Below are 24,431 nucleotides of genomic sequence, written 5' to 3' on the forward strand. Positions count from 1 at the left end.
AGATTACGAGAGTTGGCTTCTTTTTTGTAGTTTATTTGTACTTTCCCAAATGCGATACTCTTAGGCAACATTTTTTTTCTGTCAAGTCGGCCTGGCCAAATATTTCAACCTTTCGACAGGCATACATACGATTTTTTTTCGGATTCAGCCATTAAGTACTACACACAAAAACAATCGACATCAGGCTACAACGGCACCTCTGCTGAGCCCCACTTATCGACCGACTACTGCGGTGTATCGATAACAACGCCATTTTTGAAAATACTCGCAAAAATGTGTTCGAATGTTGGCGTCGCATTTCATTAGCTTAGGCCGGGATCGTAAAATCTAATTTGTTGAGTGTACCGGGTTGCCCGTGGAGGAACCACGTTGCACCGCGATCTAGTTCAAACCAAAATTGTAAGTTGCTCTTAGCGCTAACCGATTGTACAGTTTTCGCGGGGTTTTCTGCATCTCGATTCGGGGACTTAACCTGATCTGCTGCCCTGCTGCTCTGCTGTCCTGCTGAAGGTAAGTGGTTGGTGGAGAGAAGATGAGTATATGATGATTGTCCCTTCGAAACCCCCCAGATGTCCAGCGAGGATTCCAGCTCCGTGGCTGTGGCCCTGCGCGTGCGCCCATTGGTGCAGTCCGAGTTGGATCGCGGCTGCCGGATCGCCGTGGAACGCTCGGCGGATGGAGCACCACAGGTCAGGGTGAACAGGAATGAGTCGTATACGTACAACCATGTATTCGACATTAACGACACGCAAAAGGATCTCTTCGAGACGTGTGTGCGGGACAAAATGAAGAAGCTGTTGCACGGCTATAACGTCACAATCCTGGCATATGGACAAACTGGTTCTGGCAAGACCTACACCATGGGCACGGCCTTCAACGGAGTGCTGGATGATCATGCTGGTGTCATACCACGCGCCGTTCATGACATATTCCAAGCTATTTCTGAAATGCAGGAGGAATTCCGTTTTGCGGTCACATGCTCGTATGTGGAGCTCTACCAGGAGCAGTTCTATGACCTCTTTTCGTCGCAAAAACGGGAAAAGGCCACTGTAGACATCAGAGAAGTCCAGAGCCGTGTGGTCATGCCGGGCCTCACCGAGCTGGCAGTCAACTCCGCCCAGGAAGTGACCGATCATCTGATGCGCGGCTCCGCCGGACGAGCAGTGGCCGCCACGGCCATGAATGAAACCTCCTCCAGATCCCATGCGATATTCACGTTGACGCTGGTGGCCACCAGGCTGGACAGCAAGTATGTGGCGCCATCCCTTCGTTAGCATGCCTATTCACTCTTTTTTTCCCCCAACAAACGACAGACAAGCCGTCACCACATCCAGGTTCAATCTGGTAGATCTGGCTGGCTCTGAACGCTGCTCAAAGACCCTGGCCAGCGGCGATCGCTTCAAAGAGGGCGTGAACATCAATAAGGGCCTTCTTGCCCTGGGCAACGTGATCAATGCCTTGGGATGTGAGTATTTGCCAGTGAGAGCACCACTTCTCTCTGTAGCATTGTTAATAGATCATAAATTCCATACTCGTTGCAGCTGGACAAACCGCCGGCTACATACCCTATCGGCAGTCCAAGCTGACGCGTCTGCTGCAGGACTCCCTAGGCGGTAACTCCATTACGTTGATGATTGCCTGCGTCAGTCCCGCTGACTACAATGTGGCAGAGACACTGAGCACTCTGCGCTACGCGGATCGGGCCCTGCAAATCAAAAACAAGCCGGTGGTCAATCTCGATCCGCATGCGGCGGAGGTTAACATGCTGAAGGACATCATCCAGAAGCTGCGAGTAGAGCTCTTGGCGGGCGGCAAGATGAGCAGCTCTATAACCAGTGCAGTTGGAGCCGCTGGCTTGGGTGCTATTCCCTGTGAGGAGTCACTAGCTGGTTCAATGGCCAATGCAGCCGATTATCAGCGACTCAAGGAACAGGTGCGCACCCTGCTGGACAGGAATAGGAAACTGCAGCAAGAGCTTCATCAGTCGTTGGCCGATCTCGCCGAGAAGGAAATGCGTGCCCACATCGCCGAGCAGGCCCATGATAAACTCCGCAGCCATGTGATTGAGCTCAAAAGCAAACTGGATCAAAGGGAACAGGCGGCAGCCGGTACCGAAAACGGTGATGGTGACCATCAACTGCGCGAAATCTCACTGCTGGTGGATCAAGTGAACGATGAGTTGCAACGCACCCAGAAGGAGCTGGAGACCCAGGGCCATGAGACGCGCCAGCAGCTCAGCAGTCGTTCCCAATCGGAAGGGGGCGATAATGGGGGCGATGAAGTGCACGAAATGCTGCATTCCCACTCGGAGGAGTTTACCAACAAGCAACTGAACTTCGCCGGCGAGTTGCGCAGCATCAATCGCCAGCTGGATCTCAAACAGGAGCTGCACGAGCGTATTATACGCAACTTTAGCAAGCTGGAGGCGGAGGACGAGGACGCCAAGTTGCGTCAGTGCAACCAAAAGATCGATGACCTCGAGGCGGAGCGACGAGACCTCATGGATCAGCTGCGCAACATTAAGAACAAGGATACTTCAGCCAAGTTGGCGGAGGACCGACGCAAACGTCTGCAGCATTTGGAGCAGGAGATCTCCGAACTGCGCCGCAAGCTGATCACGCAGGCCAACATGCTGAAGGTGCGTGAAAAGGAGCGCGAAAAGATCCAGAATCTAAGCAGCGAAATCCGCGCCATGAAGGAATCCAAGGTGAAGCTCATCCGGGAAATGCGCGGTGAATCCGAGAAGTTCCGCCAATGGAAGATGGTACGCGAGAAGGAGCTCACCCAACTCAAGAGCAAGGACCGCAAAATGCAGTCGGAGATTGTGCGCCAACAGACGCTGCACTCCAAGCAGCGCCAGGTCCTGAAGCGCAAGTGCGAGGAGGCGTTGGCTGCCAACAAGCGGCTGAAGGATGCTCTCGAGCGGCAGGCAACTGCGCAGGCCCAGCGTCATAAGTACGCCAAGGATCACGGCGGCTCAGCGAAGTCGCAGGCGCAGACAGATTCCTGGGTGGATCGTGAGTTGGAGATCATACTCTCGCTTATAGATGCTGAGCACAGCTTGGAGCAACTGATGGAGGACCGGGCGGTGATCAACAATCACTATCATCTGCTGCAGCAGGAGAAGACCAACGATCCGGCCGAAGCCAAGGAGCAGGCCGGCATTCTGGCGAATCTCGAGGAGGAGCTGGAAATGCGCAATGCCCAGATCTCCGATCTACAGCAGAAAGTCTGCCCCGCCGATCTCGATAGCCGCATTCGCTCCTTGGCGGAGGGCGTCCAAAGCCTCGGCGAATCCCGGGCTGTAAGTAAGCAACTCCTGAAGACTTTGGTGCAGCAGCGGCGTCTACAGGCGGCCAGTTTGAATGAGCAGCGCACAGCGTTGGATGAGCAGCGTGCACAGCTCCTGGATGCTCAGCAGCAGGGGGAGACTGCAAGCAAACGCCTCCGTCTGGTCCAATCCGAGCATGAAGAGCAGATGCTGGCCCAGCAGCGCGCCTACGAGGAAAAGGTCGCCGTTTTGATCAGGACAGCCAACCAGCGATCGGCTGAATTGCAGTCGCCGGCGGAGGCGGAGCAGCAACGCAATCAGATCCTTGAAGAACTGCTCAGCAGCCGAGAGGCACTGCAGCAGGAGCTGGACAAACTCAAAGCCAAGACGAAGTCAAAAGCCAAGGCCGCCCAGGCTGCGTCTCAGAATTTAGATGATAGTGTTCAGGTAGTGGACTTTAACGAAACAATAGAACTGAGCGATGTCAGCGACGATCCCGACTGGGTGCCATCCACCTCGAAATCCAGGGTGAGTTTGAGTTGCACAGGTTGCTCTTCGCATGAATTCTTGAAATTAATAGTTCCACACTTTTCCCGACTTCGCCGCAGAGGGTTCCATCCGATGTTAGCCGCACTGTGAAGCCCCAGGCTGCGGAGTCAACTCCTTCGGAGAAACAGGATGCCAACGTGACGTCATTGGGCAATGCATCCATCCAGTCGCTGAACTCCACATCCGTCACAGAGGATGGCAAACGCTGCAAAGGCTGCAAGTGTCGCACGAAGTGCAACACCAAGCGCTGCGGCTGCCAGGTGGCCAACCATGGCTGCTCCGAGAGCTGCGTTTGCAAGAGGAATTGCCACAATCCAATGAACAGCGAGGAACAGCCTCCGCAATTCGGGGAAGGCGATGGCCAAACTGCCGACGACATCGAGGAGGAGGCGCCGGAAGACGCTGACATCACGTCCGATAACGGCGACGACGAGCCGCAGACATCCAAGGAGAACACGCCGAAGTTCATCACGCCAGAGGCGCCCGGCAAAGTGGCGGCTTCGCCAAAGCGTACGCTGGAGGAGCCGAAGGCCGCCGCCACACCGCTGGGCAATCTGAACGGAGTGGAAGACTTCAATGGACCCAAGTTGGCAAAGTGGGCAAGAATCCTTAATTTAGTCTGTTCCCAATGCAAGACTTCGATTTCATTTTGCAGGATGTCGGGACTGGCGTTTGACACGCCCAAGCGGAAATTCTTTTAAGGAGGAGGACCTCATGCAAGCGCGGATGCCCATTTGTGGAACGGAAGGGCAGCAGAAGAGGAGCAGGAGAGGAGCAGAAAGGAGTCCCCAGATGCCTGTCAGCACATTTTGTAGCGGCTAGCTTAGACGCACTTTAGTATGTTTGTTATCTTTTAGGAAATGATCGTTAGGGAACTCGCATCCACCAAGACTGTATTACCCATCCATGTTTTATAATGTACCAATATAGTATCCAATGATCTGCACTAACTCATTGTTGGGTCATCCAAACTAATTTTAAATACGGATAACTGCAGAAACCAGGCAATATCCAGACCTATTTACTAGCTATTTATCACATTAAATACATGGCCAAAATGCACGATTACAAGTGAGATAGGTATATGCTGAAGGCCAGGATTCTTAGGTACGTAAGCACCTTTTGCCAAGGACTAGAGACTTCAACTTCATATGAAGGGAGTGAAGGTTTCGAGAATGGGCATTGGCTCTAGAGTTTTTCAAATAAATTTCGCATTTTCAACCCAAGACCAGAATTCAAAAAACATGCGTTTATATTTTGACATTTTATTATTGTTTTTGTATTTGGTTCTTTTTTTCGTAACAGTTTTATGTGTGTGTGTGTGTGTTGGGTGTGTGTGTATGTGAGTGGACGCCACATCCTCTTCGCGATTTACGATTTCTTTTTGGGATTTACGAGGTGACTGCAACTCACGTGTTCCATTCTTTCAGAGCGTGTGATTTGGGCGTGGGTTTCAAAGCACCGATAACAGATTTACAGAATGACAAAGGCAAACAAGGAAAATGTGACTAAAACAGAGTACTCCAAAATAAAAAAAAAAACAAAGAAAGAAATTCGAAGGCGCTCCCCGAGAAGATCGAGGAACTCTTCGGAAATCACAAATCACGATCATATCATTCACACCACGAGTTCTCTGGGTTGAAGAGATCTTCCAGAGAATGCGGAGAAGCCCGATCCTGATCCTCTGGTCTCCCGGGGGTTGGGGGGGGGGAGGCACACATCCTGGAGTGAATGACGTATTTACATAGGCCAAACAGTTTACAAAGTACATCAACATTTGCGCGCAAGTAAGTACATAAGTCTAAGCATTCAAGTTTACTTTGCTTTTTAACCTTGGTTTCGGTGTGAATGATATTTAACAGATTATCAATTTACAATACATCAATGTACACATTCTTTTAAATAATCGTAATTGTAATAATAAATCTACAATGTACATACAATATTTATGTTTCTATAAATATAGCGCATTCTTCACTACGGACTATACAAAAAAAATAGATATATATATAATAAAATTACACTTAATGGAGAGTTTTTCGTGTGTGTGTGTGGTTTTCTTCATTGTGATTGCCCCAATTGTTGTATTGCAGTTGTATCTTCTAGTGAGTGTTGCACTTTCATCGATCTCGCTTCAAGACGTGTTTGTATATTGCATTTGTTCATTGGGTCAGACGCCCTTGTATTCTGTTGTGCTGATTTCTATGATGATTTCGTTTCTTTTTGGCAAAATTGTGTATGATCATGACTTTAGAACGAAACAACAATTATATGCGTGTGTACGTGTGTGCGGGTGTGTCTTGTGCAGGTGTATGTGGGTGTTGTGGTTGTGGTTGAGTGACTCTTATGCTTAAACAAAAATGTACAAATAAAGTAAATCAATCAGATAGTGCCAGGACAACACACTGAGCCTGGCCAAATTGTGCGAAATTTCGTTTTTGTTTTTGCCTTGCTTAATTTGGTTTTTGGTTTCGTTTTTTTTTGGGGGGGGGAAAGGGGCGATATGATGACCATGGCTGCACTTGATGACTCCTCCTGCTCCATCCTGCATCCTGCATACTCCATCTTCCATCCTCCAGTTCCACAATACCCTAGACAGTCTCCAGTACGCGCACATCCTTCTGCACCACATAGAACTTGTGCTTCTTGCCCACCAAGCCCCAGATGACGGCCACATTCTCGATGACCACATTCACGGGTATCGTGCACACCGCCCCCAGCACGCAGGCCAGGAATCTTAGCAATCCGAAGCGGTACAGCGAAAAGGACTTGATCACGCCAAAGACGTACATGTAGATATTAATGGCCGCGATGAAGGCGCACACGAAATCGACCAGATTCGGGCAGGGTATGGGATACAGTGCCGCAAAGATGATGTTCGACGTGGACAGTGGCATGGTGACCCACGAATAGACACTGATGCCCAGCAGCAGCTTGTGCTTGAAGGGTATCATCTTGGAGTGCACCACCAGCAGGATGCCCTGGAGCCATCGCTTTCGCTGCTGCAAGAAGTCCAGCAGCGTGAACGGCGACTTCTCGTACATCTCGCCCTCGATGAAGTTGAACGTGTATCCCTGGCTGAAGGCACGCATCGCGAAGAAGCAATCCTCGGCCACCGAGCCATCGATTCCGTTGTCAAAGGACACTGAACGCTCCGCACTCACCTAGCAAATGGAAGGATAATTAGTATATGCTTTCTATACACATATTCATTGATAAATGCAGGTCGATTTGTGGGCATGGGCATGTTGTTGAAACCTTGTGACCTTGTTTTCAAGTATGGCAAATGTGATTTCATTCTCGTGGCACAAGAACATACAAATGGAAGCTAGGAAGTAGCCCCTTTGAAATGTCTACGTAAGTGCGAGAATTAGATGGCTTACTGAGCTGTCACGGTTGATAAAAGACCGTTTGGGAAAGTTCGTAGAATTCCCCAAAAAGCACACTCATTTGCCCACAAATCGATTGCCCACGGGCAGTGAAGGGAATTACCCACCTGGGTGACCACATAGCTGCCCTTCCAGCTGAACAGCGGCTTGTGGAAGAGCTTGAACTGCAGACGCAGCTTGCCCATGTCGTCGGAGACGCGAAAGCTGTCCGCCAAGGTGGTCAGCCAGTTGACCACGTTCTCGTTGGCATAGGTGATCAGGCCCTGGCCAAACGGATGCTTGCCATCGAGCACAAAGTTGATGATGCCACGCACCGAGTTCTCCGTGAGCAGCGTCTCCTCATCCAGATGGACGATCCAGTCGCTGTCGTTCAGCACATTGACATTGTCCTCCAGGCAATACTGCAGTGCACGGGACTTGAAGAGCGCCCCGGTTCGCGTCTTGTACTCCTTGGGCACCACGATCTCCCGGATGCGGCGATGCTGCGACAGATTCACCGCCTTATCCGTGACCACCTCGATGAGGAAGTTCTCCAGTCCGGTGTCCAGGCAGGTGTTCATGTTGCGCAGCACGTTCGTCTTCACCAGGTCGGCGAAGTCGCCGCGCGTGACCACGCGGATGCAGATGAAGGGCGCCAGCAGGGGACTGCCCTTGAGGACGACCTTCTCGGGGAAGGCATTGTAGAAGACCAGGCCGCAAAAGTTGAACAGCACCTGGGGCAGCGTGAGCAGCGTGAGAAAGCGCAGTAAGTACAGCAGAACCGTGGCGAACTGGCCGTATTCAGTCCATGGATCCACGAGCGTGAACGAGTTCTCGTCAATCTTAATACCGCCGGAGAATACTTCGAAGGTAACTATCACAGTGATGAGCAGTGTGCAGTGCAGCAGATGCTTTGTGGTGGAGTTCATCTTGGTTTGCGGGTCGCGGATTGCAGTTTCCGGATTGTGTCTTGTTTTTTGTTTACTTTCAGTTGGGTTTTTTGTGTGTAATAAAGTATCTTAAGTGGCTATCGTCCTCCTTGTCGCCTTAAGTAGACTTGTGCTCTGGAGATTCCGTACTTGGGAATCCTTATCTGCCTTGATTGTTTGTTCGTTCGTTCGATCCCAACTCGAATGAGTGCGAATGAATGACTAAAGGTTTGTAGGTTGTAGTTGTAGTTGTAAGTTGTTTGTGCCTGCTGCTCGGCGATTGGTGCCGAGCGGAACGGAAGTTTGGTCCAGGCACCCCAAACACACAATGAGTGCTGCTCCGGTGGTGGTGCTCTATCAGCTCCCGGCTGTGCTGCTGCTCCGCGGTCTCGTCTTCCTCGCCGCTTCCTCTTCAGCTGTTGGTCGACTTGGACTTGCACTTGGACTTGCACTTGGACGACTTGGTTGCTGCCGCTGGCGTTGGCTTGCTTGCATTTGAGACTCTCAGCTCTGTTTCCTGGTCAGACATTTCTGCGAATCGGATACAAGAAACAAGAGGTATTCATTAGTTTCAAGTTCTGCGGGAACCTATTCCCTAGAAAATCGTAGCATTTTCCCCTTTAGCCCATAAATCCCAAGCGCCAACCAATTAGGCCAAACAATTGGCATCGCCCGCTGCTGTGACTCGTAATCTGGCATTAGAAATTATTTAATGGCGACCCGGCAGCTGGTATACTTAATTTTTTTAACCTCTAATAGAATTAGAAGCGCGAGTGCATGGGCGTTCCCTGGCAGCTTGTTAATCATCAACCATAACTATTGATCACATAACCGAGCAGCTTCTCCGTATTTCATTTACCATAAAGCCCGCATAACTTGGGCACCAATTGAGCGGGTTCAAATGCCAACGATTTGATTACAATTGGTACACATTTCGAATGGCATTCGAGAGGTTGGGGGAACACTTTCGGCCTGCCATGCGGATAACGTCTGGCCATTTGTATTTATAACATCATAAATAAGCATACATAAATATGAAAGCACATACATGCGAGTATCGCATCGATATCCGAATAATATGGTGTTTGCAAATGTTTCCATTTGTCGCTGGCTACGAAATAAACAGGCATTTCACAGTGACTAAGCGCGATATGATTAGAAGTATTTAAAAAAAGAAAAGAAAATGTGGCCCACGAGCAAATGAGCAAATCAGCAAAATGAGCAATATACCAGCATGTGCGTATTTCGACTCGGGGAAACCAGGAAGTACCAAGATTAAAGCAGCGTTTGATTGGCACTGACACTATCGCGCGAATTTGGGAAAGCTGAAAATCAAATGGGCGGCGATAAGAACACTCGTTTCCACTAATCATCAATCATTTGTCAGAAACTAGTTCAACACTTTTTTCGGGAGTAGGATAAATAGAACCAGCTAATGAAATTATCGCAGCAGCAATTAATCACAATTTATAAACTGGACATGGGCGCCGAAAATCGGACAAACTCAAAGGTTCCAATTAAGCCAAATTAAAAGAAGATATTCCAAATCTAATTGAAATACTTGTGAACCCACATGGCAATCCGCTGACTTTCAGCGGCAATTCTAAATATAATAATTCCCAGAATAAGCGAGTAAGCAATACACAATCAACGCCCCATAATGGTGAATGAAAAAAAGGAAGTTGAACAAAAGGAAAATCACAATAAGTCGGAACTTTGTACACACATTTGATATGAGGATGATGATGATGGGATATGGGTGATGCTGATTCATGCAGTTGGAATGGAGATCGACTGAGACCAATAGCTGCCGAGCTGCTGAAATTTTCCATTGATTCGACGCTTCACGGGAGTGTGCTCCACACTCTCCAGACTGGGGCGTTTTCCAATGGCAGGGTGGGCACATAAAGATTACACACGCCCCATATCGATTTATCCACTGGAGGTGGGGTTGGGAGCCACCACCACCACCACCTCCAACAACACCACCCAGGAGCCACCACAAGAACCCACCAGCTTGGGAGGTTGGGCAGTTATGCGGTTGGTTGCTGATAACGCAATATCGAGGGTCGGCCCATAACAATCGAATGTTTATGATTCCCCAGAGTGTCTGGAGTTCTCATGTGAGCTGTTCCCGCGTCGAGCAGAGCCCCGAATTGCGTTACCCAAGGGATCACTGCGGCATACTTTGCATACTTTCCACCTTAACCGGTTAACACCGTACTTGGCCCGGCTATTGTGACACTTCAGACACACAAGCTGATAAGAAACTCTGCGCCCAGCGTATATGTGGCTGGCTTTCGGACCATGAACGTACGAGTACACAGTTTACAATCCGTTGGCGATAAGCGACGGCCTTCGACCATTGCGAAATCCGAAATACACGCGTTTCTACGTCAGAGCTGGCCGCTTCCATTGGCCCAGGCAACTGCCCGCCGCCCAAGTGGCTGAAAAAACCACATTCAAATCCCAATTCCCCATCCACAGCCAATTCCGATTCGGAAACCGATCCGAGTGCCAATGACTCCAGTGCGCTTATCACCGCAAGATCCGTCGCTGAGATTTCGCCTGCGAATGAATCATACGACCCGGAGGAGGAGGAGGAGATGGAGATGGAGGAGGAGGCAAGTCCGGAGAGAGCGCCAGCCTCAGATAACCCGGACCCGGACCCGAACCCGAGCCCGAGCCCTTGTTGTTGGGGGCGTAATGAACTTGGAACGCTCGCGATAACCGGTCCGCTCTTATATAAACAACAAAATCGCACTGACTAACTGAACGACTGAATGACTGACAATCTGACTGAGTGACTGACTGGGCTCGGTGCAATAATTTCAACAATAGCACTACTATATGCGCTGGCTCTCATTCGCTGGCTTTGTTTGTTTTCGTTTTTCGCAACTAACTGCGAGAAAATGGAAATGAAACTGAAAATGAATGCAACGCTCCAACGATTGCAGGGCAGTGCACAAAATCGAATACAGTGTACCCGCGAGTACAACACACTCGTCTTCGTCTTGGGTTAAGGGAAAAAACGAAAGTGCAAACGTTTGAAAACATGAACCGTGTCAGGTGCACAATCACTGTGATCACTGTTTCTATTTCGGAATCAAATATGCTGCTCTTGCTATTTTATGGGCCACGTTATCGGTTTATCTCTGTAAGTGCCAATAGATTGTCCAACCGTAGTGCATAACATTTGGGAGTATTTACGGACAATTGGCGAGCCAAGCGATAACCACTGTAGTGCGCGATGCCATACTGGTTATACTGATATACTGGTTAATTGTTCCCGTTCGCGATTTCCAGTTGAAAGTGGCGATGAACACAGCTCAGCTCCTCAGCTCCCACTTGCAGCCAGGTGGGGGAATCTAATCGCGAGCACCTGCCCTGAGTCACATCATCGCACTTGGCACTGGGCACTGGGCACTCGGCATTCAGCACTGGGCACTTGGCCGCACTCGAGCAGCGTTGCCATTAGCCAAGTTAATAGTTCACCTTCCACGGAGTAGGCCTCCCTCCGCCTGCTACTCTGCTGCTCCTCCCTCCTCCCCACGACGGCGGCCCATTAATTAGCACGTCTCTCGACTGGCGACTGGCCTAGAAGTCAATTAAACTTAAACGGCTCTAACTACGCCGGGCGAAACTCGCACAAAACTCACACAAGACCTTGCATTATCCAACTACCTTATGTAACCACAGCGTACTGTCTGTGCGAGCCCTTTGGCACTGGCTTTTAAAGTCCCTGCTCTCAATGGATCCCGTCCAGTCGCGCTTCTGGTTCTAGCCACATTTCAGATAATTGTTAATTGCCTGTCGCTTTCCAGCTACCCAGCTATCCAACTATCCAGCAAATCGGCCATTTACTATCGATTTGCCGTCACTCGCACACACATTTTTCCCCTGTGCACACCGGCACTGCTGCGCTGCAGTCAATGTCAAAGTCCACTGGTATGTGCTCCATGAATGGGAAATCCCCGGTTCACAGGGGATCGTTTCAGGTGCCATGAATAACCCAGCAAACACCACCCACCAAACACACCGCCCACCGCTCACCAGTCCATAATCGCGCGTTTTCGTTTTCGTATTCGTATATTTGTATATTTGGATATTGGTATATTTGTGTATATTTCTGTATATTCGTTGTGGGTTTTGTTTTCCGATTGACTATAGTTCGCAGTTTGGTCGCTTATTTCGCTTTGATTCGCTGCACGTTTCCGACTCGATGGGGTTCGTTTTGTACGCGCGATTTCGATCTATTCTGACTACTCTATTCCTCTCGTGCTTCGCGCTTGGAGCTCCGCAGACGGTCGCCGGTACACTAAGCTCCATGGAAAGCGGTCAGGTACACCTGCCCATACGCTCCATACGCGATCCAGCAAACGGCATACGGCATACGGAATACGACACATGAGAATGGCTGTGTGTGCGCAGTCATAATAATAAATTAAATACGTTATCAAGCGCAGAACACAATCAGCGGAGGGCAGAGCGCCGCTAACCAATGTTGGCCGTATGTACTTGGTTGGTACACGTAGAAGAATCCACCGTCACCTCCAACTCCACCTCCACCTCCAGTACGGAGTAACTCGCTCTTGGCCAGAAGTCAACTGCGCTGATTGGAGCCAACTCAACGTTGGTGCATCGGTCGCCAGTTTCGTGGTTTCCGTGGACTCATGATTCACGCGCTGCTTTTAGCCAGATTTTTTCCAGTTACCAATTGATCTCAACACTTTCTACGGATTTTCTATGGACTTTTGGGGGAGTGGCCATTATCTAGTTTACGGTTCGCACGCTTTGCACATAAATGTGACCTATATTATGTCGCATTTCCTGCAGACAGGCTGATTTATTGCACCTCAGAAGAAGTCTCAATTTCTTCATGTGTAGTGCTCCTCGATTAGGTCGCAATCGCAGCCCGGTTGTCGTCCACCTCTGGAATCATTTGAATCACACACAACACAACGCAACCAGTTCAGATAATGGGTAATGGGTACGAGTGGCGATGAGTGTCTGCCACAGTGGGTGACTAATTCCGGAGCATTTGCACTCGCTTTCGGTAGGATAGTGGTTGCGAATGTGCTACTTCCGCCGAAATGTCGTCATGGGCCAGGCAAATGGGAATTCCGGAAGACGCAGACATATGTACACCATATAGTGTGTTATGCACCCAAACCAATCGTACTAGGAATACGGATGAGCACATTTGGTGGACATAAACGGTGGTGGACAATGCCAAGCCAAGGGCAATGCCACCTATTGAGGTGGCTAGCGAAGCAGATATTGAGAAGTTTGGGATAGTTGGGGAGTAGCATTAGGTTATACGCCGATATGACATCATCAGCGTGTTCGGCATAGTTGGACATGCAAATGGACTCCATATCAGATGGCCATTGGCTGTAAGCCCAGTTCATTGGCTGGCAGTCGCCGGCACAGGAGCAGCTGGACGATGGACAATGGACGGATGGGATAATTGCATGTCGCAAACGATGAGGGCACATTAGCAGTGGGCCAGGCGGCAGGTGCTGCCCCCCCCCAACATGACATCATGCGCAGGTTGGGGAGTGGAGTGGAGCCAGGATAGCAACCAGGACATGGACCGGGCAGCAGGAGGAGCAGGAGGAGGAGGAGGAACACTGCTGCTATTTGGGCCACAAATCGAGGGCTGGGTAACAAGAGAAAGAGAGAGCGCGGGCGAAATCGCTTATCGCAGTGGACTGAGCAAACAGCGACAAACATGCGTCTGTATCTGTGCGTAGATAAGCGCGGGCGGAATGGCAGAGCACACAATCAGCACTCGTTAATTGTGGACACGGACACACATGAAATGTGGGCAGCAGGCTTCTCTCCTCTTCGAGTGCGAGTCGCCGCCACTCCCACTGCCCATGGGGTCCATGCCAAAGGTTGGTCAGTCTGCTGCACACATGTAACATGGCGAATGGGGCAACTGAACACCAGGCGATCGCAAAGTTCGTCTGTCCGTATGTCCGTTTGTCCGTATGTCCGTTCAGTAAACAAAACCACATGACAAATGCAAGTAACCCAATTTAGAGGGAATGTTCTGCTCCCCCGGCGGTAAAGTGAGCTTGGAACAAAGGTGTTGTGATACGCCACACTGGAAATTGTTTACAATCTAAGGCCCACATTTCGCCTTATCTGCATCAGCCTGCCCCACAAAGTGCAGCGGATCAAGTTACTGTAAATGTTGTCTTAAGAGGAAATTACATATATGGTGGTTGGTCGTTGCTCCTTACTTGTGTTTACCAACAAGTACTACCCAAGTGTCACCTCACCAGGGAAGAGGTGGCTTCGGTGGCCTCCTCTTGGCATATTCTTGGAATAATGGCGGCTGAAACACCCAGTCCGTTGTGGGCATCCCAAATGTTTGCCCAAGTCAACGTTTCCGGCCATCGGAAACGGTTCTTGCGCTTCAAACAGAAAACTGGCATTGTTTACATCGCCGAGTTGTCAATTCTTCCACAATAAACCCATTCACCCGACATACATATACATAAGTATGTATGTTTATGTAGACCAAACTTGGCAACCAAATGCATGCACATATGCAAACATACATCCTGCGATGTAACGACGACGACTCGGCGGTCGTTAGCTGGGTGTGATGACTGTACGTCGAGGGAGTGGTGCTGGCATAAGGGTTAGGCGCACAGCCCGCTGCGCCCGTCGTTGGGTTAAAAAGGGGTGGGGGAGGGGGTTTGGCCCCCTTGAGTCCGTGCCCAAGGACATTGCCCGCTGGCTATGAATATTGGTCTATGGGATGCAGGCGAGAGTCACGAGATGCCGAGTAACTTTCCACGTTAACAGGTCACATTGCCACATGGGAACTAAACTACACAAAAACACGCGAGCTCTGCGCAAACATACGACTCATACGACTTATACGATTGTGCGGCAAATACTAGGACTTTCTCTTGCCAACCCAGAGATACTGTCCATCTATGTAGATGCCTGATTTAGTTGAAATGCTCATCTTAAGTGTAATTAAGTGGGGAATTAGGGACATTCATAGTTATGAGTCGGCACACGGCGCCTCGTAATTACGCGCAATTTCTACATGTAGTCCTAATTTCGTGCCCGCCGCTGTGCACGTACAACAACGACGACCTACCGAAATGTGCTAATGGGCGGTCCAAGGGCGTCGAAGGGGGTGGCGGAGGGTGGCCAGCCAAGGGCGCAGTTTAATGGGTTTAATAATTGGGTAGTTGGGCTAATTAAACTAGTTTGTCAAGCGAGCATTTTCTCGATGCTCGATTAGCTAGTAGTCCCCCTGCGGATTTACATACGTACGACACGCTACGCCCCTGAAAAGTTAACGTGCTTTTCTTTGCTCACCATGTTTTCCATGCCAAAACGGATTGGGTAGAAGAAGAAGAAGAGGATGATGTTGATGATGGTGAAGAAGAAGAGTGAGTGTCCGAATGTTTGGGTTTCTTTGCTATCTGTCTGTCTCCGCCTTTTCCTCTGCCTTTCTTCGCCACTCTGCTGCAGGCTGTTGTTGTTAGTGTTGTTATTATTGTAATTGCTGTTATTGGTATTGGTATTGGTGTGGCAGGGTTGGCGCGGGGCGTGGCGTGGCGCGGGTGGGCGGGAGTTTTCCGCGTTCTTGGGTGTGCCGCAAATTGATACACTTTTTTTTTCCTTTTTTTGGCGCCTCTCTTTCGCACTCGCCTTGTTGTTGCTGCCGCCGATTTGTTTGGGTTATTTTCGTATTAGAACCTCTGGTTGCTGGGTCTCTGTTGTTGCAATTGTTGCAGTTGTTGTTGCTGGCGATGTTGTCTCCACATGAATATTTGCGATTTTTATATGGTATTATATATTGTACATATATTTATAAACGTTTGTTGCCTTGCTAATTTCTGCCGATGAACACCACGATCCCTCTCCCTCTTCCAATCCTCCTTCGCACTCTCTCTCTTGCTCTCTGCACCGGTTGACGCCGCTCTCTCGGCGTACTGTGCACAGAAAAAAAATAAAGCAATTGCAGCGAAGGCGCTTGGAAAAGCCCAAAGTAGCAGCGATTTGTTGTTAAAGGAAAATCGATTTTCCCACGAGCACGGCGTTGTATTTGCTTTTCTTTTGCTTTTATTGCCACTTTTTTTCTCACTATGCGTGTCGCGGTTCGCGTGTGTGTATGTGTGCGCGGTGCGGGTGTTTGTGTATGTGTGTGTGTGTGTGCGCGACGGCGGCGGAGCGAAATTGATTTGCAAATTAATTGCAAACTTCACTGGGCGACTGTTCAGCGGATTGGCGCGCGCATCGCATCGCAGAGGATTCGGATTCTGATTCGGTTAGGTTCTGAATCAAGTGAATCGAATCCGTGATCTCCGATTTTCGATTCGTCGGTTTTTTCGATTTTCGTTTTGCCAAGTGACCGTCGCGCGCCGCCGTCAAAATCCCGTGCCGAACGGTCCAACTGCACGACCAGTGTGGCCGTCTTCAAGCTCATTCAATGTAGGGTCACACTCCAAGGGGCGCCAGAATTTAAAAGCAAATAAGTTTTTGAAACGTTAAGTATTGTTCCACTGTCCAGTGATTCAAAAGCCGAAAGACAAAATAAAATAATGCAATTATTACAGTTAAGTGACTCGCCTCGAAAAGCGCTCAAGTTGAAAGGACACTTGGGCGCCGCTGAGTACGTGCTTTCTTTTATTCAAAATTTACATTTCGTATTTTATATATATTCTTTCTGGCGCTGGGATTTTGGCCCCCAGCACCTGTATGTTTTGTTTGCTTAAATTTAGTTTTCTCGTCACCGAAAGATCATCATAAGTTTTGTGGGTTTTGTGTGGCTGTGTCAAAGGTTACAAACATTTTTTGGGGGGAATATTCTCGCTTGCATGGTGGCCAATACAAATAGGCTAATAAATATTTATACATTAATTTTTTTGTTTTCTCCTTTTTTTTTCGTTTTTTGTTTGTGATTTTTCCGTTTTTGCCGTAGAATGTGAGGTTTAAAGTGTGATTTAAACGTAGAATTTTAGAGTTCCTCTTTTTAAATTAGGCGTACAAAAAAAAAGGGGGTGTTACAATTACGATTAGGCGGTTTGCTTTAAAATAATATTATCCAAGAAATGTATGTGTGGTGGCAGCCAAAGCAGCTGCGCCTCCCGATCCGCCCGTCCTCCAGCTGGATACCAGCCACTCTATGTGTCCGACTTCCACAGCTTGATGGTCTTGTCGTTCTCGAGCGCCGCGGACGCAATGATGTTCTCCGTGGGATGGCAGGCGGTGCACAGCACGGTGTCGGTGTGTCCCTGCAGCTTTTGCACTACCTCCTTGCTCTGCAGATTCCAGATGTACACCATGTTGTCCTCGCTGCCACTCACGATCCACTGAAATGGGAGAGAGGATGCATTCAAGTTAAAGGGAAATATGTGTGATATAGAACAAAAATGTCTCACCTTTCCTCCCGTCACCGAGAAGTTGGCGAATATGCAGTACTTCTCGTTCTTGTGACCCGTGTACGTCTTCAGGCACTTGCCCTTTGAGTAGTCCCACAACTTGAGCGTGTTATCCAGCGTGGCGGCCAAGATGTACTTGCCGTTTGGCGAGAACTTGACAAAGCTGACGGGCGGATTGTCGTCGTCGATTAGGGTCTTCAAGCACTGCCCACTGGCCGTGTCCCAAATGCGACAGAGGCCGTCGTAGCTGCTGCTCACAATCAGCGAGCCATCCCGATTGAAATGGACCGCCGAAACGGGATCGGAATGGGCGGGTAGCGTCTTCAGACACTTGCCAGTGCGCACATCCCAAATGCGAACGCTCTCATCGAAGCTGCCGGAGACGATCAGATTGGACTGCGGATTGAAGTTGCAGCAGAACACATAGTTGCTGTGACCCTTTAGGGTCTTCAGGCTCTTCCCGGTGCTCAGCTCCCAGACCTTGAGTGTCTTGTCATCGCTGCCGCTCACTAGGAGTCGCGAGTCTGAGCTCCAGGCCACATCGCTGATGCCCAGCTTGTGGCCCGAAATGGTCTTCTCGAACTTGCCATCGTAGGCGCCCCAGATTTTGATTAGTTTATCAGCGGCTGTGGAATACAAATAGTCACATATACATATAAATAAATAAATGAAAACCCTCTTTCCAGGAAGCTTATTTAAGCACTTATTTTAACCACAATTCCCCTTAACTATGCCACCATCTGCCCAGTTGCAATGCCATACGTATGCAATACTGTCTCCCCCCTCCGCTGTGGCCTCTGCTCGCAGATTCATTGCCAAGTATGTACTTACAGGAGCTGGCCAGCCACTCGCCGTTCGGACTGAACTTGACCGCCGACACCGCCTTGGTGTGTCCGGCCAGGGTGAACTTGAGCGTGTAGTTGGGCTTGACGGAGAGCGAGCTCTTGTTGGAGGCGCTGCTGTTCGAGGAGGTGGTGGCCCCCGGCTGGCCCACCGAGTTCGGTTGCAGCGAATTCGGGCCACTGGGCGCCGTGGGCAGGGGTTGCGGCGGCGGATGCACTACGCCGGGATGGCCGCCGTGCACGGCTCCGATGGGCACCATGTCCTCCGGATGCGGATTCTCGTTATTCTCCTTGGCCTGGCCTTCTTACTTGTTTATTTTCGTTTTTTTTTGTGTGGCACGCCGCACATGTGCTTCTTCTTCTTGCTGTTCCGGCTAAGGGAACGCCGCCAATCAGCGGGTGAGTTTCGCGTGGCTGTCGGTTTGTGTGCAGCTTCTCCCGTTCCCGGTGGTCACCGGGTGCTCTCTGCTGGCCGTGCGGCTTGTTTATTTAAGTAGGCGCTTGGTTTTTTGACTCGTTTGCGTGCCACACGTGAAAATAATAATGATTACGGTCACACTAATAAATACAAAGTGCCCAGCGTCAGTGTGACCGTTGCGCACAAGCAACGGATTGCCACAGCGGTGGTGGAACGTGTTTATTGCGCTAATTGCTCCTTTTAGGCAGATTTTCCCTGTTTTCGGCATTGGGGGATGATTTTAGTGTGGAACTTTGCAGTTTCCCGCTAAAAATCTGGGAGGGCGTGCATCGGCACATATCAGTGCCAAATTGCATGCAGCTCGCTCGACGTTGCCAGATCGCTTCGCGTACAGTTGTTTTTCAAATTAAAATAATTAGTCAAGTATTTCTATTCACTATTTCGACTATTTCGAAACTATTTAGAGGTAATTGTAAGAGGACTTGCAGCATTGAACGGTTAATTTGCATGCGCATGCTTAAACACATTAAATACGCCTTTAAGCTATGTAGCTAGGATTCGTTTTCAGAAACCAACATTTGTGAGAAAATATATCTACAATTTTGTTATAAAATATATATGATAACAAATAACCGGCAATTGTTTGAAAATTCCACTTGGAGTGCATTCCAATTCGACAGGCGTGATGGTAGTTGGTATTTCACGGTTAGCTGTCAGCTGGCCACACTGCCCAGCATTGCAATTGGCTGTCAAACCAAAACATTCCCAGTTCCTCAGTTTCCAATTGGACGCCAGGATCAAAGGAGCGCAGCCGCGGGCACAGGAGCACACGTAGCACACGGAGCACACGCAGCACACGGAGCCAAGGACCCGAGGAGCACCAGAAGCCAAGCTGCTGGCCAGGATGAACGGACTGCCGCCGAGCAAGCACTACAACTTGACGCACTACCAGCAGCGCTACAATTGGGACTGCGGACTGTCCTGCATCATCATGATCCTGTCGGCGCAGCAGCGGGAACAGCTCCTTGGCAACTTTGAGGCCGTGTGCGGAGAGGAGGGATTCGGCTCGAGCACATGGACCATCGACCTGTGCTATCTGCTGATGCGCTACCAGGTGGGAATGTCATGATGCACATTTGTTTGGCCATTCTTTTACACTCTCAGTCTCATTGGACAGGTGCGCCACGAGTACTTCACCCAGACGCTCGGCATTGACCCGAACTACGCGCAGCACACGTACTACTCCAAGATCATCGACAAGGACGAACGGCGGGTGACGCGCAAGTTCAAGGACGCCCGGGCACACGGACTGCGCGTGGAGCAGCGCACCGTGGACATGGAGGTCATACTGCGCCATTTGGCCCGCCACGGACCCGTCATCCTGCTGACCAACGCCTCGCTGCTCACGTGCGAGGTGTGCAAGCGCAATGTCCTGGAGAAGTTCGGGTGAGTTGCTCCTTCCCGCCGGCGATCCCGAAAACCACCTTAAACCCCCATGAATCCCCAATGAAAAGCTGTTTTCACCTACCTTGCATTGTTCAAAATACACGCCTGCGTGGACCCAAAAGGTACGCCGGACACTATGTGGTGCTCTGCGGCTACGACATGGGCGCCAAGAAGCTCTTCTACCACAATCCCGAAGTGCACGATGGCCGTGAGTATGGAGCCACCTCAGTGTCGGGCTGAAATTGCATTGATTTTCGTTCTTGGCTGCGTTCCACAGACATTTGTCGCTGCCTCATCGAGTCCATGGACACGGCCCGACGCGCCTACGGCACCGACGAGGACATCATTTTCATATACGAGAAGCAGCCAACTAGGGAGTAGATGGATTACCCCAGAAGATTAGCCGTGAAACAGGAAGAGGAAGTGGAACAGGAACAGGAGTACCTGCCGTCGCCAGGTTGCCAGGTGATGAGAAAGGAGGATTGCAATCTGCGCTTGTGATATTAGGTCTTTAGGAGGAGAGCATGTACATGTACATGTACATTGTACATGCGACTTACGAGTGGTTGCTTGGTTAACTTTGGCACAACAGTGTACTTTATTTAGGTATTGTTAGCAGTTAGCAGTTGGTCCCCATACAAAAAACGAATGAATAACAATTACACACGTCTATGTAAACTTGCCAGGCGGCGTCCGCATCATAGAGGCGTTCCAATGACTTGGCGCTCCAAAAACTGTCAGGGGAAAGTAATCCAATGTTATTACTCAGTTAGTTAGTTTACAGAGAACAATGGGAATTGTTCTTAGCTTACTTTCCATTTGGCGCTCCCAAAACTAATTTCCATATTTGTAGTACGAAAACATTCCAATAAGTTGCAATAAGATGCATGTATGTAGAAAATAAATAAGATTATTGTTCCAAAAATCTCAGCCAGTCGGGCGTCGCCTTAACGTGACTGTTCCTTCTCGTCCTGGTCGGCGGCGCCGCAGATCGCCTTGTACAGCTGCTGCATCTTGATGTGGGGCGCCTCAACGGGCAGGATCACCCGGCCATCGCCATCCGTGTACTTGCTGTACGGCTGCTCCGAGAAGACCTCGAATCCATGGGAGCGGAATATCTTCTGCGAAAAGATGCCGGTGGCATCGGCTTTCAGCAGGCGGAAGCCATTCTTCCGGGCCACCGCCACCGATCGCTTGACCAGCTCGTTGGCTATGCCCTGGCCCCGGTAGCCGGAGTCCACCGACAGGATGCGCACATCGAACATGCACGCCACGTCGAAGTGCTCGAAGAGATTGTACTTGAGATTGTGCCTGTGCAGCAAGTCGAAGATCTTGCGAAAGTCCGCATCGCCATTGGTGTCCAGCTTGCTCAGCGCTTTGGCCGTGTCGCCCGGCTTCAGGATGCCATTCAGGACCACGCCGACTATTTTGCACACTCCCTGCTCCTGCTCCCGCGCATCCACAGCCATCACGCTCATCCGGTCCAGTATGGCCTCGGCACAGTGCGCCTCCAGAGCGGGACAACTGCTGCCGTTCTGGCACAAGCCGGCCGCCTTGTTCAGCGGCTCGTCGGCGAAGAAGTTGCGACGCAGGTGCTCCAGCACCTGGTCGCAGTGCTCCGGTCCAATCATTTTGTACTCCATGCCGGAATCGCTGTATCTGCGGATGGTAATGAAGTTCTGGCAACGAAGTCCGTTAAAATGTATATCTAACTAACTACGTTTGCATACAAGCACGCATTAAGCAATACTTTTTAACATTTTTTAACATTTTCATTTGCAAAAGTCTAGGTACACACATGTATGTACAGCTGGCACTCGAATGAGTTGGGACACTTTGGCCATAACTCAATTAGTCGCTGTCCTTTCAACTCGCCACCTCTTGCCTCTCGCTCGCTCCCACTGCACTGTGGGCTGGCTTTTGTGCTGGCCCCAAATGCCACACCCCCATCGCCAGCCGCCCCCAACGATTCCCCGCCGATTGCACGCAGGAGCAGCCCCCACTTTCTGGCCACCTAATCCCGACGAGCGTGACAAAGGCGGTGTCATCTGTGGTAGACCAGATTTCGCGTTGGATTTGGCAGTTAGATGCACTTACTCGGTTCCCTTGGCTGGATGATCCGGGATCTGGATGAGCTGGATGAGCTGGCTGAACTGGTGGACGGTGTTGTTTGTTTGCCTCGCTGAGTTGAGTTGCTTGGGCGGCGAAAAAATGTGTAACCTACTTGCGGGCGCTTTCGGATGCGAAATGCGACTGGAGCAGCTGGAGCAGCCGACCACGCGAAGCGCCAGCGCCAGCATCCCGTTGCTGCACTGCAAGAAAATACCCACACTCCTTATATGCAAACTGAAACCAAAAGAATTGAAGTTACGCTCAACACACGCAAGTGTGCTTGAAAATCTAGCAATCGGAGTTCCAATGGCAATTCGAAAGTTATTTGTAGGTCACAAGCCACTCGAAGGCACTCCCCCTTTTCGCTGCGTGTACGCCCTCGTGTTTGCCTCATTGCCGAAGCATGAGAAAAATGTGCTCCTCTGGGATGGGGGAAAGTAAAGGAGGGTGGTCCTTCGAGTGACAGCCATGCGTATACGCAACGTGCACACACACTGGAGCATTGGAGCACTGGAGCACTGGAACACTGGAGCAACAGGAGGGATTGCCTGGTCGTGACTTCTGCGGGACCCACAGTAAAATCGAGAGTTTTCCCCGCCCGTTGCCCGTGGCCCGAGTTTCCCCGGAAAATGCGTGCGTGCGTGCGTATTCGCACCAACTGTTGATTCGTCGCACCCGCACTCATATACAGATTTTCACTCTCAACGAGCAGGACGTGGCCACATTAGGCGTGAGGGGCACATCCTCTGTTATCCTGCTCACATGCAAATGGTTTTATGGCGCAGTATGAGAGGCATAAAGGGGGCTGTGCACTTGAAAGCGATGGGAAGTGTCTTGAATTGACACATGTAATCGTGTAATCATGTAATCATGTAATAGGTAACTAGTTTATATAGCATATAACTATATAACTATATGGTGGACAACTGTTGCTCGACCAAAAGTGTGGTTTAGAGTGGCTCCCTGACCTTCGGCGCCGCGTTTGCTGCCTGATGTGCATACTCATTGGGTTAATTGTTAACCCTATTTGGACGCCACTGTGCTGGTGGCCAATTGGGGCGGACACGTGGCCATCGCCGCACTGCACTGAAAGGAAATCTTGCTGCTTGTGCTCGCCATGAGATGAGAGCACTTTACTTCTCAACTCAAAACTAAACTGCTCTGTAGTAGTAGTTTTCCGAATTGTCTTGATTTTTCTCTCACTGCACAAAAGTGCTGAAAACACGACGTGTGTGAATTGAAAGCGGGCCACAAGACTCGTATTCAAATTGCGTGACTCTCTTCCGGATGGACGTGTAGTGCGTAGTCGTGACTGGGAACCCGGAGACCCCGAGAATCGGACACCCGGAGCACCAGAGACCCGGAGAAACAGAGACCCGGAGAATCAGAGACCCGGAGACGTGCGAATTGCCGGAGCACAACGGTATTTCAGAGCCAGTGACGCTGTGCGTTGAGCTGCGTGTGGCTGTGGCAGCTACTGCTCGTTATTATCGCTCGTTATTGACGGCAATCAGATTCAATTGGCATCAATGTGCCCCAATATCGTCAATATCATCAATATCGTCAATATCATCAATATCGTCAATATCGAGTGACTATCGAAGGGGAGGGCATCACTAACTGACCTTGAAACGGGGAATCCCCGTGGCACTCCGTTCAAATCCGGCGTGTTTCAGGATCTGTGGAAGCGCAGTTTGTAGTAGGGGTTGAGTCCATCTCCTGAAATCCATGCTAGTGGTGGTGCACACTTGGAATTTTGAGTGGGTTAAGAAATCTCATACAAATTGGGGAACAAATCTGATTTGAAAAGTTTATCAAGTGCCGGACAATCGTTGACATGTTGGGAATTGAAAAAGATCAATCCAACCAGCCATGCAAACTTTTGCTTTTCATTGTTTAGTTTATGAATATGCTTTTATGAATTTGCTTTTATGAATTTGCTTTTATGAATATGCTTTAATGCATACTACTAATTAATTCGTTCACGTATTGGCTTAAATAATTGTTACCACGGACAGCTTTCAATTGCTGCGCTGGCATTCGCCTTTTAGTCAACCCTATCGACGCAAAGATACTC

The 24,431-nt window shown here is 49.8% G+C and overlaps 5 protein-coding genes across 9 annotated transcripts; 2 read left to right on the plus strand and 3 right to left on the minus strand.

Moving 5' to 3' along the window:
* The first annotated feature begins 138 nt into the window (after positions 1 to 138).
* On the plus strand, positions 139 to 4,770 carry LOC122625192 (chromosome-associated kinesin KIF4). Its single transcript, XM_043805167.1, has 6 exons — positions 139 to 510; positions 570 to 1,249; positions 1,314 to 1,465; positions 1,542 to 3,799; positions 3,880 to 4,415; positions 4,476 to 4,770. Exons 2-6 carry the CDS (start codon positions 570 to 572, stop codon positions 4,519 to 4,521), a joined length of 3,672 nt encoding a protein of 1,223 aa, XP_043661102.1. The 5' UTR covers positions 139 to 510; the 3' UTR covers positions 4,522 to 4,770.
* An 869-nt stretch (positions 4,771 to 5,639) lies between these two features.
* Positions 5,640 to 16,518, minus strand: LOC122625193 (beta-1,4-mannosyltransferase egh). 2 transcript variants are annotated; one of them, XM_043805168.1, is made up of 3 exons: positions 15,468 to 16,518; positions 7,317 to 8,648; positions 5,640 to 6,984 (listed from the first exon to the last, which is right to left on the minus strand). In XM_043805168.1, the coding sequence occupies exons 2-3, from the start codon at positions 8,115 to 8,117 to the stop codon at positions 6,412 to 6,414; spliced, it is 1,374 nt and encodes a 457-aa protein (XP_043661103.1). In that variant the 5' UTR covers positions 8,118 to 8,648; positions 15,468 to 16,518; the 3' UTR covers positions 5,640 to 6,411. The 2 variants fall into 2 exon arrangements, with proteins under 2 accessions (XP_043661103.1, XP_043661104.1); XM_043805169.1 differs by lacking the exon at positions 15,468 to 16,518 and adding an exon at positions 12,171 to 12,434.
* A 187-nt stretch (positions 16,519 to 16,705) lies between these two features.
* Positions 16,706 to 18,952, minus strand: LOC122623731 (protein will die slowly). The gene is made up of 3 exons (XM_043803049.1): positions 18,368 to 18,952; positions 17,537 to 18,162; positions 16,706 to 17,467 (listed from the first exon to the last, which is right to left on the minus strand). The coding sequence occupies exons 1-3, from the start codon at positions 18,636 to 18,638 to the stop codon at positions 17,279 to 17,281; spliced, it is 1,086 nt and encodes a 361-aa protein (XP_043658984.1). The 5' UTR covers positions 18,639 to 18,952; the 3' UTR covers positions 16,706 to 17,278.
* Positions 18,953 to 19,501: 549 nt separating this feature from the next.
* LOC122623590 (protein GUCD1) lies at positions 19,502 to 21,167 on the plus strand. 2 transcript variants are annotated; one of them, XM_043802829.1, is made up of 4 exons: positions 19,502 to 19,910; positions 19,974 to 20,242; positions 20,311 to 20,450; positions 20,520 to 21,167. In XM_043802829.1, the coding sequence occupies exons 1-4, from the start codon at positions 19,701 to 19,703 to the stop codon at positions 20,621 to 20,623; spliced, it is 723 nt and encodes a 240-aa protein (XP_043658764.1). In that variant the 5' UTR covers positions 19,502 to 19,700; the 3' UTR covers positions 20,624 to 21,167. The 2 variants fall into 2 exon arrangements, with proteins under 2 accessions (XP_043658764.1, XP_043658765.1); XM_043802830.1 differs by having other exon boundaries at positions 20,365 to 20,450.
* Positions 20,817 to 24,186, minus strand: LOC122623589 (arylalkylamine N-acetyltransferase 1). Of its 3 annotated transcripts, XR_006326413.1 has the most exons (3): positions 23,980 to 24,186; positions 21,055 to 21,921; positions 20,817 to 20,976 (listed from the first exon to the last, which is right to left on the minus strand). XR_006326413.1 is itself a non-coding variant. In XM_043802827.1 (2 exons), the coding sequence occupies exon 2, from the start codon at positions 21,883 to 21,885 to the stop codon at positions 21,190 to 21,192; it is 696 nt and encodes a 231-aa protein (XP_043658762.1). In that variant the 5' UTR covers positions 21,886 to 21,901; positions 23,980 to 24,109; the 3' UTR covers positions 20,817 to 21,189. The 3 variants fall into 3 exon arrangements, 2 of the variants coding, with proteins under 2 accessions (XP_043658762.1, XP_043658763.1); XM_043802827.1 differs by having other exon boundaries at positions 20,817 to 21,901; positions 23,980 to 24,109; XM_043802828.1 differs by lacking the exon at positions 23,980 to 24,186 and adding an exon at positions 22,340 to 22,440 and having other exon boundaries at positions 20,817 to 21,901.
* Between the last annotated feature and the right edge of the window lie 245 nt (positions 24,187 to 24,431).

Source organism: Drosophila teissieri, chromosome X (genome assembly GCF_016746235.2).
Source record: "Drosophila teissieri strain GT53w chromosome X, Prin_Dtei_1.1, whole genome shotgun sequence".
NCBI classification, from domain to species: domain Eukaryota; kingdom Metazoa; phylum Arthropoda; class Insecta; order Diptera; family Drosophilidae; genus Drosophila; species Drosophila teissieri.